Source organism: Mesoplodon mirus (assembly GCF_964341445.2).
Source record: "Mesoplodon mirus genome assembly, chromosome: 17".
NCBI classification, from domain to species: Eukaryota; Metazoa; Chordata; class Mammalia; order Artiodactyla; family Ziphiidae; genus Mesoplodon; species Mesoplodon mirus.
The window spans coordinates 64679210-64698001 of record NC_138993.1 but is presented as its reverse complement, the minus strand read 5'-3'; the positions used below and the strand labels follow the sequence as shown (position 1 = coordinate 64698001).

At 39.6% G+C, this 18792-nt stretch overlaps 2 protein-coding genes across 2 annotated transcripts in view; one reads left to right on the top strand and one right to left on the bottom strand.

Annotated features, from left to right (window-relative positions):
• Positions 1-9540, top strand: part of UGGT2 (UDP-glucose glycoprotein glucosyltransferase 2) — a 175963-nt gene extending 166423 nt beyond the window's left edge. The window contains exons 38-39 of the mRNA XM_082602399.1: positions 711-837; positions 8944-9540. Of these exons, the coding sequence (XP_082458525.1) occupies positions 711-837; positions 8944-8966 (150 nt within the window). The 3' untranslated portion in view covers positions 8967-9540. The remainder of the gene's footprint in view (positions 1-710; positions 838-8943) is intronic.
• A 3902-nt stretch (positions 9541-13442) lies between these two features.
• The window catches only part of DNAJC3 (DnaJ heat shock protein family (Hsp40) member C3), an 89872-nt gene continuing 84522 nt past the window's right edge, over positions 13443-18792 (bottom strand). The window contains exon 12 of the mRNA XM_082602400.1: positions 13443-17201. Within this exon, the coding sequence (XP_082458526.1) occupies positions 17044-17201 (158 nt within the window). The 3' untranslated portion in view covers positions 13443-17043. The remainder of the gene's footprint in view (positions 17202-18792) is intronic.

The following is an 18792-nucleotide window of genomic DNA, read 5'->3' as shown; positions in this document are numbered from 1 at the left end:
TGTCTACTACTACTAGTCAAAACTGGAACCATGAGGACTGAGGATCCAAGTCCATTGTTTTTCCACTGTGCTTATTAAGCAGGCTAGTTAAATATTTTTAAGGTGTGGAGATTTATGAGCTACTCTGAATTTCACAACTGTCAGTATTTTGACAAATGAGTTCCAGTTAACTGATTTTTAATATCATAACTGCTAATGAGAACAGAGGCATGTGAAAGAGGATGAATGTTTTTGCCAAAGAAACTCAAGACATTTCTAAAGGCTGATAAATAGTTTTGTGTATGGAAAACATAAAGTATATAAAACCAGGTTTTAGTCTGAAGAAAAGGCAATCAAATATTTATCAATATAGTCTTCTGTGTTCTTTTACAGGATGGTCATATAATTGGATGTTTTGTGCAAACATTTTACAGAATTGTTTGACAGACTTCTTATGAACCATCAACAAGTCTTTAAACAATTTTTGTTTAAAGCTCTGATTGAGGTGTTTGCATTAAACACTTACTGCTTATATAAACTATGATTTGTCATTTCACTTGATCCTTTCTCTATTAAGCTAATTCCGGTATTTCAAGTACTTAGTACCTAGGGCCCTGCTTTTTATAAAATGCATTTTGTTTGCTCTAGTGACATAGCAGTGTCCTCAAGTATTTCCTTTATGTTTCCTCGAACATGGTTTTTTATTAACAAAGCTTTATTTAAACTTTCAGTGCAATAACCCCAAAACAAAAGAACCTAAACTAAAAGCTGCTGCCAGGATTGTCCCAGAATGGGTGGAGTATGATACTGAGATACGACAGCTATTAGGTCACCTTGAAAACAAGAAGAAAAATGCAAGTAAGTTATTCTGCAGTGGCGTTTGAACCATATGTTGAATTAAGTGAAATTAGAATAGATTACAGACTCAGTTCTTAGTGAAATTATCAAATGATTAGGTCAGAATTTCTTTACCAAAGTCCGTGACTTGATTACAAATTTCATTTTTATGTGGACTAAGCTCACAAATTTAAAACATGGATAGAGAATCTATTCCCCCATGTATATAGCTTCAGATCATCACATAGTCAGTGTAGTATTAACCTTCTGACATAATGTAGAGGTAAAAAACGTAAAAGAAACACTTGTCTTTAAGACACACTGAATTTCCTAAATATGAAAATCCAAGCCCTGAAGTTTAATAAAAGCCTTACATAGCTAACTAAAATATTACCTCCTGTCTCCTAAATTAATCTGGTACATGGTATAGGTTTCCCCATGAAAAGTTGGTTCCTGGATCTAGTAGCCTTAGTCATGACTAGAGGGTGATTTGGATTAATTTGTTTCCATTTCTTAGACTTAAAAAACTGAAAAAAAAAAAGAAGTAAAATAAAAAACTGAGGTTACCTTAGCATTTCATCACCCTGCATAAATCCTCAACACCAATAAATATGTGTTGAATATTCTTTTAAAGCTGATATTAACTCCTTGATTCCTTCATAATTCCCTTTCCTGGTCAGTGCCTGTCTCTATTGTCCTTTGCTCTTTTTTAAAAGTAGTACTGAGCTTCTGTTGTGTTCCAGTCAGTATGTTAGAGACTTTCACAGGTTAGACTAGTTAATCCTCACAATAATTCTTTCTAGTAGTTCAGAATATAATTCTTATTTGATTATATATGATATATATATATGATATATATTTGATTATATATATAAATGATTATATATAAAATTTCTCATATAAGCATGAAATTGTTTCATCTTGACTCTGTTTTCCTTAACAAAATCAGTGTGTGTTGTCTGAGAAGTTCAGTATTTAAAACACACCCACACATTTTTAATAATGTAGTTTAAAGGTGCCATTTCAATTCAGAAGAAGAAAGATTATTCTCTAAGTGGTGTAACTGTTTTCAAAGGGAGAGACGGAAAGAAGGCAAAAAAGAAAGGAAGAAAGGAAAATTCACATAATTACCTCACAAGCAATTTTAAATGTATAAAACATTGAGATGAAATGTTTCTCTTATCAAATTGGAAAGAGTTAAAGGATTAATAATACCCAGCATTAGCAAGGGTATTGACAAGCACTCTCGTACATATAGTAGCTGTATAAATTAAGGAAATTTTATAATATGCATAAAAAATTAAAATATATGCCCTTTGACCCAGCAATTCACAAGAAACTTATATTTAAATGAGAAAAATTATGCATATATATACATATGTTTGTTACAGCATTGTTTTTAATAATGAAATAGAATCTATCCATCAATAGAGGATCGATTGCATACAATGAATACATACAGTGATACATACTGATACATACAATGAAATATAATGTAGCCTTTCAAGAGAATTGAGACAGATTTGTGCTGACAGCAAATTTTTAAGTTAAAAATAGGTTATAGAATATTTATAATGTTATTGACCCACATCTTAATTAAAGAAAAATTGCATGTCTGTGTATATATGTTTTGTATGGTTATATGTATAAATAAGAGAGGTTTTACAAAAGAGATTTTTGGGTTTTTTGCTTAATTTTTAACTACAAATTTAAGACATGTTCATTATAAACATTAAAACCATTGTATATCCTATATACTTCCACACTTGGAAGTATTAATGTACAGAATAAAATCAGAAGTCCTCTTTTACTTACTCAAACCCAAAGAGGCAACCATTTTTTTAATAAATTTTTTATTTTATATTGGAGTATAGCCGATTAACAATGTTGTGATAGTTCAGGTGCACAGCAAAGGGACTCAGCCATACATGTATCCACTCTCCTCCAAACTCCCCTCCCATCCAGGCTGCCACATAACATTGAGCAGAGTCCCTTGTGCTATACAGTAGGTCCTTGTTGGTTATCCATTTTAAATGTAGCAGTGTGTACATGTCGATCCCATACTCCCTAAATAAAGGCAACCATTTTTTAAGGCTATGATATATCTTCTTTCATAAAATTTTCATTTCTCTTGTTGTAAATTGTGTTAGTTTGCTGGGGTTGCTGTAACATAGCACCACAACCTAGGTGGCTTAAGCAAAAGTCATTTTTGTCTCACAGTTCTGGAAGCTGGAAGTCCAAGATCAAAGTGCAGTCAGGGTTATTTCCCTCTGAGGGCTGTGAGGGAAGGATCTGTTGCAGGCCTCTTTCCTTGGCTTGTAAACGGCCGTCTTCTTCCTATGCCTCTTCACATTGTCTTCCCTCTGTACATGTTTGTGTCCAAATTTCCTTGTCCTATAACAACACCAGTCATGTTGGAGTAGGGTCCACCCTAATGACCGCATTTTAACTTGAATACCTCTGCATAGACCCTGTCTCCAGATAAGGTCACACTCTGAGGTACTGGAGGTTAGGACTCCAACATATGAATTTTGAGGGGAAAATAATTCAACCCATAACTTGAATGGAATTTGAGAATCGTGTCATATGTTTAAGGGCCATTTGTATTTCTTCTGATTTTCAACTGTTCTTGTCCTTTGCCTGTTTTTTTCTGGAGCATTGCTTGCCAACACTGGGAAAAATTAATAATCTTTATTCCACATATTTGTGTTGCCACCTTTAGCATATGCTAAATTCCTGTATTATGTATGTCTCATTTGGCACTTTTTTTTTTCTGTTCCATTGGTCTCTGTCTCTACGTGTGTCTATTACACACTACTTTAATCATTGAATGTTTACAGTATGTTTAAATGTCAAGTAGGGCTCATTGCTCTTTGTTGTTGTATTCCTGGGTGTTCTTGTCTGCTTACTTGTCTGTACAAGCTTTAGAATCAGCTTATCTATTTCCAAAAATTTTTCTGTTGTTTTTTTTTTTTCCTTTTGTGGTAGAGGAAGGATTATATTAAATTTATTAGTTAACTTAGGGAGTACTGACATCTTCGTGAAAACTATCCTATCTAGGAACATATTGTGTCTTTCTGTATGTTCAGGTCCAGTTTTATGTTTGTCAAGAGTTACAACATTTTAATCATATAGGTTTTATACATATATTTTAAAGCTTATTCCTAGATACTTTATCTTTTGTTACTATTAAAAATGGAATTTTCTCTTCCAGTATATCTTACTGGTGGTAGCTTGTCCATAGAAGGACTACTATTTTCCTTATATGAATTTTTATTTCCTATGATCATATTGAATTCTCATATTGTTTATAGTAATGTTTCAGTTGATTCTCTTGAGATTTTTCCAGGAATATGTACATCTTACCTGCAACCAAAGATGGTTTTTCCTCTTCCTTTCTAATCCTTTTTTTTTTACCCTCACATTGCTTTTTCTTACCTAATTGTTTTGGCTTATATATCTAATACAATATTAAATAGCAGTGGTAGTGGTAGGCATCTTTTCTTTTTCTCACATTGCCTAGCCAACCTCCTGTGTTTCCCCATTAAGTAAGATAATAGCTTTGGACTAAAGCTATTTTTTCACGTATTTTTATCACGCTGAGGAAATATCCATTGATTCTTAGTTTAATAAGTGTTTTTATCAAAATGGGTTGTATTTTATCAACTGCCTCTTCAAAAGTAGAAGTTACTATATGATTTTTTTACTTGGATATATTGGTATGATAAACTATATTAATAGATTTTCTAATATTGAATCATTATTCCTAATATTGAATCATCCTTGTATTCCTAGAATAAATTCTACTTGGTCATGACCTATTTTTCCTTTTTTTTTTCCATTTTTTAAATGAGATACAGTTGACATATAACACTATATTAGCTCCAGGTGTACAACATAATGATTTGATACTTGTAAATATTGCAAAATAATCACCACAATAAGGTTAATTAACATTCATTACCATACATAGTTAAGAAGTTTTTTTCTTATGATAAGAACTTTTAAGACCTCTCTTAGCAACTTTCAAGTATACTAGACAGTATTACTAACTTCAGTCACTATGCTGTACATTACATCCCTATGACTAATTTATTTTATAACTGGAAGTTGGTACCTTTTAACCCCCTTCACCCATTTCATCCATCCCCCATCCCCACCTCTGGCAACCACCAACCTGTTCTCTGTTGCTGTGAGCTTGGTTGGTTGCTTTTGTTTTTGTTTTTAGGTTCCACGTAAAAGTGATATCTTATGGCATTTGTCTTTCTTTGCGTGACTTAATTCCCTTAGTGTAATACTGTCAAGGTCCATCTATGGTATCGCATATGACAGGACTTCCTTCTTTTTTATGGCTGAATAATATTTCAGTGTGTGTGTGTGTGTGTGTGTGTGTGTGTGTGTATACCACATTTTCTTTATCCATTCATTTATTGATGGATGCTTAGGTTGCTTCCATATCTTGGCTATTGTAAATAATGCTGCAGTGAACATGGAAGTACATATAGCTTTTTGAATTGGGTTTTGTTTTGTTTTGTTTTCTTCAGGTAAATACTCAAAAGTGCAATTGCTGGATCATATGGCAATTCAATTTTTAATTTTGTGAGGAACCATCACATTGATTTCCATAGTGGCTGCACCAATTTACATTTCCACCCACAGTGTACAAGGGTTCCCTTTTATCCACATTCCTTGCCAACACTTGTTATTTTTTGTCTTTTTGATAGTAGACATTCTAACAGGTATGAGGTGATATCTTGTGGTTTTGATTTGCATTTCCCTAATTATTAGTGACTAGTGACATTGGAACCTTTTCATGTACCTGTTGGCTATGTGTATATTTTCTTTAGAAAAATATCTATTCAGATCCTTTGCCCAGTTTTTAATCAGATTGTTTTTCTGCTATTGAGTTTTAGGAGTTCTGTATAAATTTTGGATAATAACCCCTTAACAAATATATAATTTACAAATATTTTCTACCCTTTCATAGGTTGCCTTTTTATTTTCTTGTTGGTTTCCCTCACTGTGCAGCTTTTTAATTTGATATAATCCCATTTATTTACTTTAGCTTTTGTTGCCTTTGCTTTTGATGTCAAATCCAAAAAATCATTGCCTAGACCAGTGTCAGGGAGGTCATCACCTATGTTTTCTTCTAGGAGTTTTATGGTTTCAGGTCTCCTGTTCAAATTTTTAATATATTTTGAGTTAATTTTTGTACATGGTGTAAGACAGCAGTCAAGTTTTATTCTTTTGCATGTGGCTGTCCAGTTTTCTCAGCACCATTTATTGAAGAAACTGTCCTTTTCCCATTGCATGTTCTTGGCTCTTTTGTCATAAACTAATATATATATATATATTATATGTTTTATATATATATAATATATATATATATATATATATATATATATAATGTTTATTTCTGGGCTCCCTATTCTGTTCCATTGATCTATTTGTCTCTTTTTATGCCAGTACCATACTGCTTTGATTACCGTGATATAGCTTGAAATGAGGATTTGTGATGCCTCCAGCTTTGTTCTTCTTTCTCAAGATTGCTTTAGCCATTCAGCTTTTTGTGGTTCCATACAAATTTTAGGATTCTGTGTTCTATATCTGTGAAAAATATCATTGGAATTTTGATAGGGATTGTATTGAATCTGTAGATTTGAGTAATATGGACATTTTAATAATATTGATTCTTCAAACCCACAAGCACAGAATATCTTTCCATTTATTTTTGTGTCTTCAGTTTCTTTCATCAGTGTCTTACAGTTTTCAGTGAATAGGTCTTTCACCCACTTGGTTAAATATATTTCTTCTTGGTTAAACTGGTCTTAATGCAATTGTAAATGGGATTGTTTCAGAGTGTCATTGTCTGATTTTGTTATCGTGGTAATACTGGCCTTGTAAAATGAGTTTGGGAGTGTTCCCACCCCTTACAGTTTTTGAAAGAGCTTGAGAAGGATTAGTATTAATTCTTCTTTAAATGTTTAGTAGAATTCACCAGTGAAGCCATCTCATCCTGGGCTTTCGTTTATTCGGAGGTTTTTGATTACTGATTCAGTCTCCTTACTAGTAATTGGTCTGTTCAGATTTTCTGTCTCCTCATGATTCAGTCTTGGTAGACTGTAAGTGTCTAGAGATTTATCCATTTCTTTTTGGTTGTCCAATTTGTTGGCATGTAATTGATCATAGTAGACTCTTATGATCTTTGTATTTCTGTTTTTAATATTTTATTTTTATATTCCCTAATTTTCCCTCTGTGTTCTGGGAAACTTTTTTACTTTATCTTCAATCCTTCTATTGATCTTTCTTTTTAAGAGGGCAATCACATTTTTTTTAACATCTTTATTGGAGTATACTTGCTTTACAATGGTGTGTTAGTTTCTGCTGTATAATAAAGTGAATCAGCTATACATATACACACATCCCCATATCTCCTCCCTCTTGTGTCTCCCTCCCACCCTCCCTATCCCACCCCTCTAGGTGGTCACACAGCACCAAGCTGATCTCCCTGTGCTATGTGGCTGCTTCTAAGAGGGCAGTCACATTTTAATTTCCAGCGAATCTTTCTTTTCCCTGCTTGTTTTCTTTTAATTTCAATTTGTTCTTGTTCTGTGGCTTTATTGACTTTTCAGATATCTCTGGAAAACATTAATTATAATTATTTTAAGAGTCTCTTTGGTTCTCTTGGTTATCTTTGTTTCCTTTGGTTGAATCATTTGTGTGTTCATCTTGGTCCTTTTTTCTTTTACTGTTGATTATCTTTAAACACCTGGAGATTCTTGGCTGTTAGTGTACATTTAAGAATAAAAAATGAGATTAATCAGTATACATAGCTGGCTTGAGTTTCCTCTGTGATGGTGTAAATGGTGTTTGTTTCTCCAATAGGCTTCTTCCCTGAACGGGGGCGGGGGGTTAATTGGTAACTTTAGGTATATTAGCACGGTGTAGAACTGGCAGGCTTCTCTCTGTGGGCCTGGAACAGAACAAGCCCATCCCACACACCACCCTGGCCTAAAGTTACAAAGAGGGGACTTCACTCGAGAGCATCAATACCTATACAAAAATCTCTCTCTCTCTCTCTCTCTCTCTCTCTCTCTCTCTCACTTTCTCTCTTTATCTTTCTCTCAATAAACTGTTCTATTTTTAGCCTTACACTTTTTATCTTGCAATAAACACCAGGCTGTTTCTTTCTGCAATGCTGAAGAAGGAATGAGAGTGGAGAGCTGATGTGCACAGATTTTCCATACAGTCCTTCAGTTAATTGCTTCACTGGGTGATGTACTCCCCACCAGTGTTTTCTGTTAGGAGGCTTTCCCAGGCTTCTCTGTCAAGAAAATCAGCTCATCATCTCAGCTGTGTATTCTGTTTTCCGCGTTTAGAAATTCGTTGATAACCCTGCTCCAGTGTTGTCTCATACCCACTTCTCCCATTGTCTTTACCGCTATTCCTTTTTATATTTCTTATCTTTCCAGTGGAGTTTAGTGGAGAGATATAGTCTGCCATCTTGAATTATGGAACAGGATCCATTTAAAATGTATATTAATTAATTTCTGCCTGAAAATATCATTTTCAGTGTTCTTAAATCAGTATGTGACAGCTCAATGATGCAGAAGGTGAGGAAACCATTTTGATCTCGAAGGGTCTTCACTGGTACTGATTCTCACATTTGTACAGTATTTGTGTCTGTGTTTGAATGCTCTGTCCTCCCATCTTAGATGAGGACCATATATGTCTTCTGCTTTTTGTTGTTCCACTACATTAACAGGATACTTTGTACATGGTGAGTAATCTGTTAGTACTGTTCAAGGCCTCTATTGCCAGGCAGGGTGCTAGGTCCTGAAGATAACAAAGGTAAATAAGGTATGGTCCTTGTTCTCATAGACTCATGGGACCTGGCTTCTAGGTGGGTAAAGAGGCAAGTACTTATGATACAATGTAATAGATACCATAACATAAAAAGAGCTATTCTTATGGCACATAATGAAGCAAGTAGGTACTGAACTAACAAACAAGAGGATCCTCAGGGAGCACCTATGCTTTTTATTATATTAATCCATACCTCAGTCAGGTTTAAGCTAATGTGATGTTTGAGATTTCAGGAGCTAAATAAACTTTCCTCTCCTACAGTTTTGACACATGATGAACTCTAGCACGGGCCTGTGTAAGAAGATGAGAAAGTATGACAAGAAATCTGCCACCTGCTGGGGAAATGTGGAACTACTGCTAAGACTTGAAAGTTTCATTAAGGATCAGTGACATATTCTTCAATTTAAATTATTTAAAAATACATGTGTTTAATGTATTGAATAAGTTTAAGTTATATAAGAAATGGCCATTGAGTATTTAAAACTAGATTGTTCCTCTTTCTTGATTGCTTAAAACACTGTGTTTTCACCAGTTAAAGTGATAATTTTGCCAGATAACCAAGTAGAAGAACATATCTGACTAGCTGGTCCTCATGGGGAATTAGCAAACCATCTACATGTTTGGATATTCCAGCTCTATGTGCATCCATATTTCTTCATTCAAAAGATGCTTTTAAATTAGAGAAATCTATTTTGTGTTTTTTCTTCTAAGAAAGGACTCATGGTTATCTCCGAATAATTTTTTTTAAAGTAAGCCCATTTATACCTTAACTGTTGTTTTAAAATGGAAGTAGTGTCACACTGTAATTATTTTGTTTATCGTAAACCATATGATGTTTTAATCCTATGCAGTATTTGTATTTTTTTAATGTTTCTTATTTTTATTTCATAAAATGATATTCATGGGCTTATGGGGTATATATGTATTCTTTTTAAAAAAGAACTGGCTAGTTTTATAGAAACTTAAGAGTGTAAACAGTTTGTTTTCCTGTTTTATATTAATAATAGCTGAATAGGAATAGCAAATGTTCAAAAACTATCCAACTATTCTAGAATCATAGGATCTTGGGACTGGAGAAGACCTCAATGTCATTTGGACCCTGTCCCCTGAAGAAGCTGATTGAATGGGGCTGAGGTGAGCGTGGGACATCATGATTGTCTAAGAAGCTCTCCAGATGACTCCGGTGATAAGTGAGGTTTGAGGAACAGCCCCCCTTACAAGGCCCTGCCAGGTAGACCCTCAAGCCATCTTGGAACCTTCCAGGGCCACATGGAACTGTCTGCCTCTGGAGACTGGCTGGTCCATCTTTGGACAACTCCGTACAGAGTTCCATAGTGAGCCCGAAGCTGTCTACTGGCAGTCTCTACTCTCGCTCCTTTGAGCCCTTCTGAATGAATCTAATCCTTCTCTACTGGATGGCACAGCCCACAGAGCATTTGAAAATAACTACTTTGCCCCCAGCAGCTTCATTCTTCCTAATGAGAGATCACAAGGCCTCTCCCTCTCCCTGTAACCTTCCCTTTGTTACTTGTTTGGGTTTGTCTGTGATAAAATGGAGTGCTCCAGGTGTGGCCTGGAATGGAAGTAGATTGTTCCTGTGGGTTCCCAGGGTCCTAAGGGATGCTGTCAAAAGCTTGAGTGGTAACTTGGCCTGGGGTGAAGACCCCAGTTCCATGGGGTCTCTGGCTCACTCCTCTTTGGAGTCGGGGCTTGGTGAGAGGTAAGAGTCTCTGTAAGCTTCTAGCTTAGGCCAGATACTCCAACCCAGCTACCTCAGGTCTGCTGTGGTGCTTTAGGCAGAAGCCCCAGCTGTGAGATGGTACTTCACTAGGTAATGGCACCTGATTTCCACACTTATTACTAACTACCATCTCCAATATGCTAGATTCTGTACCTCATAGAATATAAGCTAAATTGCAGAATAATGTAGTTTGTAGCTTATGATTTGAATGGCTAAATTTACGTTTCGTTTCCAGATGAATGATACCTTATATCTAAAAATCCAGACTTATAAATATTTCTTTACAGGGAGATTCTTTTATAAAATGGCTAATTTTTACGTCAAGTGCATGTAGAGCGCAGCGCCACACACAGCTCTCCCCTCCTCGGGGACGCGCTAGGGGAACTGAACCGCAGCCCATCTTGGAGCACAGGGCAGCACTCGCAGAGAAGGCCACCAGCTCCGCTGCCCTGAGGGTGCTGGAAGGTAGCCCGAGGCCTCCCACATACATTCCTGACCCTGAATTCTGGTGTTCAGGTGCAGGCCCTAGAGCAAATTTTAACAAAAATCAAATCCTAGGAGAGAGCAAAGACAAACGGTATTGCCCATTTTGAGAAGTTACAGTCCACTTCTCCTTCCTCCTTCTCAGAGGAAAGCCGGAACAGAGCATATCTGAGAATTAGGAGATTTTGAGTTTTAACCATGAAAAGACATTTAAGTTTGGGGTATAAGTTTTGGTATAAGGTAAACTCAGAATATAAGACTGAAGACAGTCCGAAGTCTTCATGCCTCCCAGATGCTTTGGTACAAGTGGTTAGAGGTTGGAAGTGCCCATCCTTCGGCTCCAGTTATCCTCAAGTTCAGGGAACAATGAAGCTCCTAGAGGGAGAGAATAGAATACTTCCAGGAAGCACCACAGGCTGTCATCCCTTGTAAACAAAAGTCAGCAAACCCACCACTGGTGTGTTGGCTTTCCTTTGTTTTCCCACAGTCTGCTTCCGCCAGAAAAATGTTTCCAGTTTCGTCCAAAGGCCAATAATCCAGGTCTTCCTAACCTGAACAAATCCAACAAATATTTAAGTACCTACAGTGCGCGAGGCTGTCCTTTGGAAGTTACTAGGCCAATTTAAGTGGCATTCACTATCCAAATGAAAATGCTGGGCAGGGAAAGTGTCAGGAAGGTGTGAGAAAGTGACATTTAGGATGCAAAGGGAAGCAGGAGGAAGTGCACTGGGCACAGACTAGCAAGGGGGTAGTTTTGTTCCTTTGAGGAGGAGGAGGAGAGGACGGGGTGGGGAGGTTGGAGCCAGGTGCACAAGGTGACGTAGGGGCGTTTGTCAAGTACGTGGAGAGCTTTGGTGATCGGACCCTAAAGTGCAGTGAAGGGCTCTCACATTGATCAGTGTTAATCCAGAATCTCTCCGGGAGTATTTCTATGCCTGCATTGTTTCCTAATAGTTGTATTTATTCATAACATCATTCCTGACTATATCGGGTAAAAGCTCTTGGATAAGGACAAATAGCCTTATTTGGGATCTGATGATGTGATTTTTCTTCATTGCACAGCGTCCGAGACAAAATTCCCCTGGCCTAAGGCCACGTTGTACAGAGCATTCACTGCATGTTGACCTACCAAGAGGAAGAGAAGCTAGTTTGCCTGCACTAAAATCGTGCCGCTGGAGAATGAGGTCTTCCCACTTTTATGAGGTTTTAGTAACCTGAGGCAACAAAAGTATAAACACTGCAGGAAATGCAACAGGTGGTACATGTGAAGGAGTATTAATAAAATCCTAAGAAAACTGTAATACAGTGAAGGATTGTTAGAAGAGTTATCCTTTGCTATCTTTAAACAATCTTTCACAGAGAGAAAAATCACATCCATTTAGGGCAACCAGTCTTAAAAAATCCATTACATAGATAAATACATACATACAAATGAGACACTATTCTTATAGAAATCTCCTGTAAGAGCAGGGAAACATGCAAATAACACAGACTTAAATCCGCCAAGAAATGCTGCAAGCGGTGGTTTCTCCTTCGTGCTTTTTAACAATGTTCAATTCCAATTTCCTCAGGAAGGCCTTGGAACTCCTTTTGCCAGTGGCCCTTCCACATCCAGCTGCTCGGTCCCTCGTGATATTAGAACTGGAGGAGATGCTTCTCCCAGCAGACTGACCTTAGTGACAGTTGGAAATGTATTCAGAACAAGACTGCAACCTCGGAGTTGTCACCTGGAGGCCTCCTTGTTAGAAACTGAATCCTAGTGTAAGGCAGTGACAGGTGACTGTGCATCTCACGCTTCTGTTGATCACCTGTTGATCTCCAAGGACAGACTGACTCGGTGGATAGAGGTCTGCAGAGCTCAGGGTCTCTGGGGTGTGACCTATGTGCCTTAAGATTGAAGTGACTGGATTTCTTGGGTGTGAGGGTAGGAGGGGGAGGGGATCAGGGCTTACAATCCCCGAGGGGCTGGTGGACTCGGCTTCCCCCTCCCATCCTGTGCGCAGGCAGGCGGCCCTCCGGCCTTTTGCAGGCACTTGCAGTATCTTCAGACGAAGGCTGACTGATGATGTGTTGCTAAGGTGGGTATCATGATTATTAAGAATGTGGAAACTGCTTTCTGGGAAAGTTCTCTAAGTATTCTAGCTGTCCCGTAGTTTTAGGACACGCAGAATATACGAAGAAAGCTCCTTGTGTTTGTAGTTAAGAGATCTGACTGAGATAAGCCGCAGTGTCCCCACCACCTCTTTCGGAACTTTTAACAGAAATGTGCGTGTTATGATATAAAAGGGAAAGTCCTCAGAGCCAACCTAAGTGTTAGATTTTAATGGTACTGAAAGTGAAGAACCGGCCACCTGTTGAGGCCCCGCTGTCCTAGGACCTCGGGGGGCTGGGTGACGGGTCTGTGACCATTTCTGCTTTTTGCGCTCTTCCTGCAGCTCGTGTCCAGCAGGAACCCTGTCACCTCAGTAGCTGATTACGTATAAAGCAAAGTTGGAAAACAGACTTCTCCACAAGACTGAAAGCAAGAAGGTACTCATTTGACCATAAATATTTTTATTAAATGTGAAAATACACGGGCATAAAAATAGTACCCCTATTTGTAGACATGTCTGAGACCCATTTCAGTTAATGTTCGGTGGTGTTTTTACTAAGACACTAAATTGAGATGGATTAAGTTACTTCGTCTTGTCTCGTTCAAACCAACCACAGTAGAAGTAACAGCCTAACTCACCAGACATCTCCAGTTTTCCCCTCCCCTGGGCTCTGCCTTCCACTGCACGGAAGAGGTTCAACCCACAGAGGCACGAAACAAAGTCTGTTTACTATACACAAAGCCACGCAGTGGCTAATTTTACTCTTAAATCATTCAGCAAATGAGATCATTAAACAAACTCATTATCCCCACCTATTAACATCATTTGCAATTACAGAATAAACTCTGCTACTAACAAAAAAAGGAATGAACTGATTTAGAATAAGGATAATTGTTGGAAAGTCAGCATTTGCCTTTCTCCTTTCTTTATAAACATGGAAAAGTCAGCTACATTCAACGTAGCTGCGTGAATTTCTCTAGGTTAACCATTGGTGTGTACTCGATGAAAACTCTGCACAGGGCCTGTCACCGGTGCCCTGTCCCTCTAAGGAGGCACAAGCCTGACTGAGGAGACGTTTTTAACTAAGCATCTTGAGCCCTTTTTTCATGGTAAATGTCACATACAACTTCTGACCAATGTCAAGCTTTAAAGGTGAAATCTTTCATTTTCCACCATGAATAGAAAATGGTGCCAACTTAAAACTGCGATTCTTTTAGCTTTTTTCCCTCATACTTGGTTATCAGTAGTATTTTTCTCTTAAGCTATGGGTAGTTTTTACACTCCATTATCAGAGTCCCAAAAAGTTCTGTTTTCATACTGATACTTAAACTTTTAATACTGCCTAAAGAGAAAAATGTTTTAAAATTAGTATTGTTATATCCAATTCACATTAGTAAACTATTGAAGTCGTTTTCCAGTTTTCATTTATCCATGTTAAGAAAGCACAAACTTTCAGAAGTGGGCATTAATTTATCCTCTCTTTTTAGAACTTTTTCAGGTTTATAGGCTGATGTGTTGAATACTTGTTGCTGTGGAAAACTATCCATTTACAGGCCAGCGATACTTCACTTCCGGCGCTCACTGAAAAGGGAGGGAGGAGTTTAACAGGGAACGTAATACAGCCAAGGCTGGGCGCCCCGCTCATTTGGCTTTTCCAGAGAGTGCCACACCGGTTACCCGGCACCCGCAGGAGCGGTGGCGACCTCCTGCGTCAGGCCGCCAGGACGGACGAGTGTCCCTTCGCACTCCCAGCGCTCTCCTCGGTCACTCTGAAGGAAGCGTGGAGTGACCACCTTCCCAGTCACGCGGGTGCCGGAAGACCGCAGATGACCCTCACGGCTGGAAGTTAAAGGTCGTTCTTTTCTTCGTTCCTTAGCAGAACAGCAGAGCCCAGAGGACTGCTGTTCGCGGCGTTGGCGCTCAGCACCACACCTGCTTCTCCGTCTTCACTGAAAACAAGTGACTCTGCACATTTCCACTGTGATGACTAAAGTCCGTCCATGGTAAGGCTTTAGGAACAGGATTTATAGTTATTACAGGTGGAGAAAAAAGTGAGGCAAACAGCCCTCTCGGCGGCGGGGTGGCAGTCGGCGAGGTGGCAGGTGCCCAGGACGTGTGGCCCGCCTCCAGCCCTGCGGACTCCTTCCGGCTCCTCCTCGCTGGCAGCCTTGCACCCTCTCCTCCGGATAGAACGGCAAGTGGTTTGATATTTCCCTCGTTCAGATTCTGTGTGAAAACTCTTACTTGTACAAGTCGGTAGAGGCCGTCGCTAGATTTCAGAGAGTTCACAGTGACATCATATATGAAAGAACCAGATTGAAAAAAAATTGCTGATGTAACTAATGAAGTAACAAGATTAAAGAATAAACAAAAATGAATTTCCCTTGTAAATTACTCTCACATTGGCTTGAATTTTGAGACATTAAAACAAAATGAGAGCTGCAAGCTGTTTGCTAGTTTTCAAAATGCAATCTTAAGTTTATTGGTAAGAAATAAACTTCTAAATAGATGCAGAAAGCACTCACGTGTTTTGTTCATCTCAACTATATGTTCTGTCTCAGTTTAAACAACTTTTTTCCACGCATGTTTCAGGATGACTGTAGAAGAAAACGATTTGTGCTTGGCTGGCTGTTGTGGATATTAGCAGTCAGGATGGTCCCCGCAACTCAAAGAAAATGCTTCATTTCCTAAAAACAATATATTAAGCCTTTCCTGCTTAAACTGCTTCAGAATGCTCTGAGGGAAAAACAAAAACCTTTCCAGAATGTAATAATTTTATCTAAAGTAATTTTCTTAGATTTTAAATGCAGCATCATAATTCCATAAATATTTCATGTTCTTGATTAAAGTAACACTCATTTTTTTTTTTAGGGAAAAAATTATCCAGTATATAAAGAAAGACTGAATAGTTCATTTCTCTTAAGAAGAAGGTATCCCAAGAAGAGATGCCATCTTGATAGTGGACATACAGCTGGAGCTAACTAGATCTGTAAACCTGTTTTTTGTTGTTTTTTTTCTGGCAGAGAACATCCAGAGGCATCAAGGTCTGAAAAGGGGGCAGGCCTGCTATTTAATGCCCACCTCAAAACAGTCCCACACGGGCACCCACGGGCCAGGTAGGCCAGGACCTAAGAGATACTGTCGGCTGTATTTACTAAAAGTGGGAAACATGGCGTTCTGTTTGTTTATGTTGACTGAGCGACTTTACATTTCTAAGCCAATCCTGTTACAGGAAATGCTGTTTAACTCACAACTTCAGTTGTTGTTAAAGTATTTCATTCTGCACTACAGCAATATTATTTTAAATACCACTGCTATATTATATGAACCTATTTTACATATTACTTTTTCGTTTGTTGTGTTTCATAGTAAAAGGGCCAGTAGGATTTACAATTAATTCTATTTCAGTGCTTTTCAGTACTCCCCTGCAGGTACTGAACAAAAAAACATACATGCTTAACATCCGTCCAAATCTAACCCTGGCTCCAGCGACTGTCATTCGGTAGCAGGTTTTCTAAAAGACAGGCTCTGCCCACCTTCCATGACAGCCACATTCATGCTCGAAGAGAGATGGGAATGCAGGTGGAAATCTAACATATTTACAAATGACTGGACTGACCAGGATCTAAGTAAGAACATACAGCTCAGAACGTTCACTCCTCTGGGAGAATCCTGACACCACAGCTCCGCCTCACAAGTGCAGGCTCTGACAGACACGTAAGCAAGGATGTGAAGAAAAGAATGTCCACGTGCTCCGGTGTAGAAAAATACAAACTCTGCGCGCCTGTCTCAGACTCCTTCGTCCCGACGTTCACAACCCAGACGCAGGCTGCTCCGCCAGACACAGCACCGTTCCCCTGCCTCCCTGCCCTCACAAACCCATCAACCTCAAGTCTAAAACGGATAAGAACAGATATTTCCTGTGAAAACAACTCTTTGGTCATGGACAAACTGAAAGACTGAAATTTTTTTGTCATTAAGATCCTGGAACAAGGTTTTTTTGTGTTTAATCTTTAAAAAATGAAGAGCAGAAAAACAGCTGGTTTAATTGAAGTGGAATTTAAATCTAAAAGGTCCGCCTGAGCTGAAGGGATTGAACCCTTGCCATGAGTTCCAGCTCCTGTGGAAAGGGTTGCCGCCCCCTCCTTGTTGGCTTTCTGCATCCAGGGGGTCTTCTCCGTCGTCAAACTTCTTCCTCATCTCTGTAAAAGAAACCAGCGAGCTAAGAGCCAGGCGCTGCCAGAGGTGTGGGCCGAGGCGGGGTCTGAGGACCACACCCCTCGGTTACCGAGACAACCGTGACCGACTGATGCTCAAATCCAGCCTCCCGCTCCCACCCAGACCACAGACTCGGTTTCAGGAGAAACCAGTCACGGAGAAGGCGGTGAGGTTCAGGGTTGAACATGGACATTCACGCAAGTCCGGACGCCCTAAAGCTTCTCTCCTCACAAGAAGCCACCCAAGGAAATTCTTCTCTGGGAAAGCCGAGGAGTTGCAGGGAAGGAGCCCTCAAAGTCACGCACGCCCTTCTGATCACACGGCCGTGTTCACCGTCCTAACCCCAAGCATCAAGTCAACCCAGGAAGCGTCTGGGGCCTCGCTATTAAATCTAAACAGAAGGAAGGCTCCCCCCAGACCTGAGGGAGGGAGGCGCCCTATCGTACAGGCCGGGAGGCCACCTCCACTGCTGTGCCCGGAGCGAAGCCCGTGATGAGACAGGCCTGTGCAGACACGTGGGAGAAAGGGACGCTGCAGGCAGCAGACGAGCAAGCTAATATCCTCAGAGATGAGGAGCAGCTGTCATCTTCACAGTAAGGACGGGCGCTGAGAAAAAGGCGCGGAGGACAGAAAAGAGCTCCTAGTTATCAAGAGTGCGGCTCCCTTCTCGAGGCACGCGGCTCTGCCCGCAGGCCCCCTGCTCCCCTCAGGGCTCGGCTCCAGAGCGCCTCACCTGCCCGCTGCACACACTGAGAGGACACAGCCAGTCACGGGCATCGACATGTGCAGAATAAAAGAACAAACAGTATGTATCCTCCTGTACTCGTTCAGTAACTCCTCCCTCTCTCCCTGGATTATAAATTACTTCAGAACAAACATCATTTACTTTCAATTCCATAGCATAAGTAGTTCAGAAACTTGTCAAATGGGCATAAAGTGCGATTTCCTTCTATTTTGTTAAATTTGTCTAGCTCAAGTCATAGTTTCTGCTCCCACTGACACGAAAAGCCACAAAAAAGCAGTGGGTAATAGCTTAACATGAAATTCCCTCTGGAAATGCCAAAGCATTGCTCGGTATTACCTAAATTCTTAAACTGTCTCCCTCTTATTTTCCAGGTCATTTTAGCTTACGTGAAATAACATTTATATCAACCAGTAAATCGAATGACCATCAGAGTTAGAGCACGATCCCTGGGGAGCCACCCTCAGAGGGCAGGGCAGGCCCTGGGCTGGGTATCTGCCCCGTCCCACCACTGCACACTCCTGCCTGGCAGTCCATATCCTAATCAAGCTCCTGTAAGTTTGGTATAAAAATCCACATTGATCTGTGAAGCTGGAAGGAACAAACCTAAGAGGATCCCTCTTGTTGTACTTGCGTATCATTGGTGGAAAAACCTGAGGCCCAAAAAAGTTCCAGGAACTTATTCAAAGAGAGATAAGAGTCACCCTCAGGCCTTCTGATTCCACACTTGGTGGCGTCTCCACTGCACTGTGCACGTGAGGGTCCCTAGAGTCTGACAAGGGTAGTCATGAAAATGGGCTTCAGGGACCATCGCCAGCTCCCGAGGTCAGCCC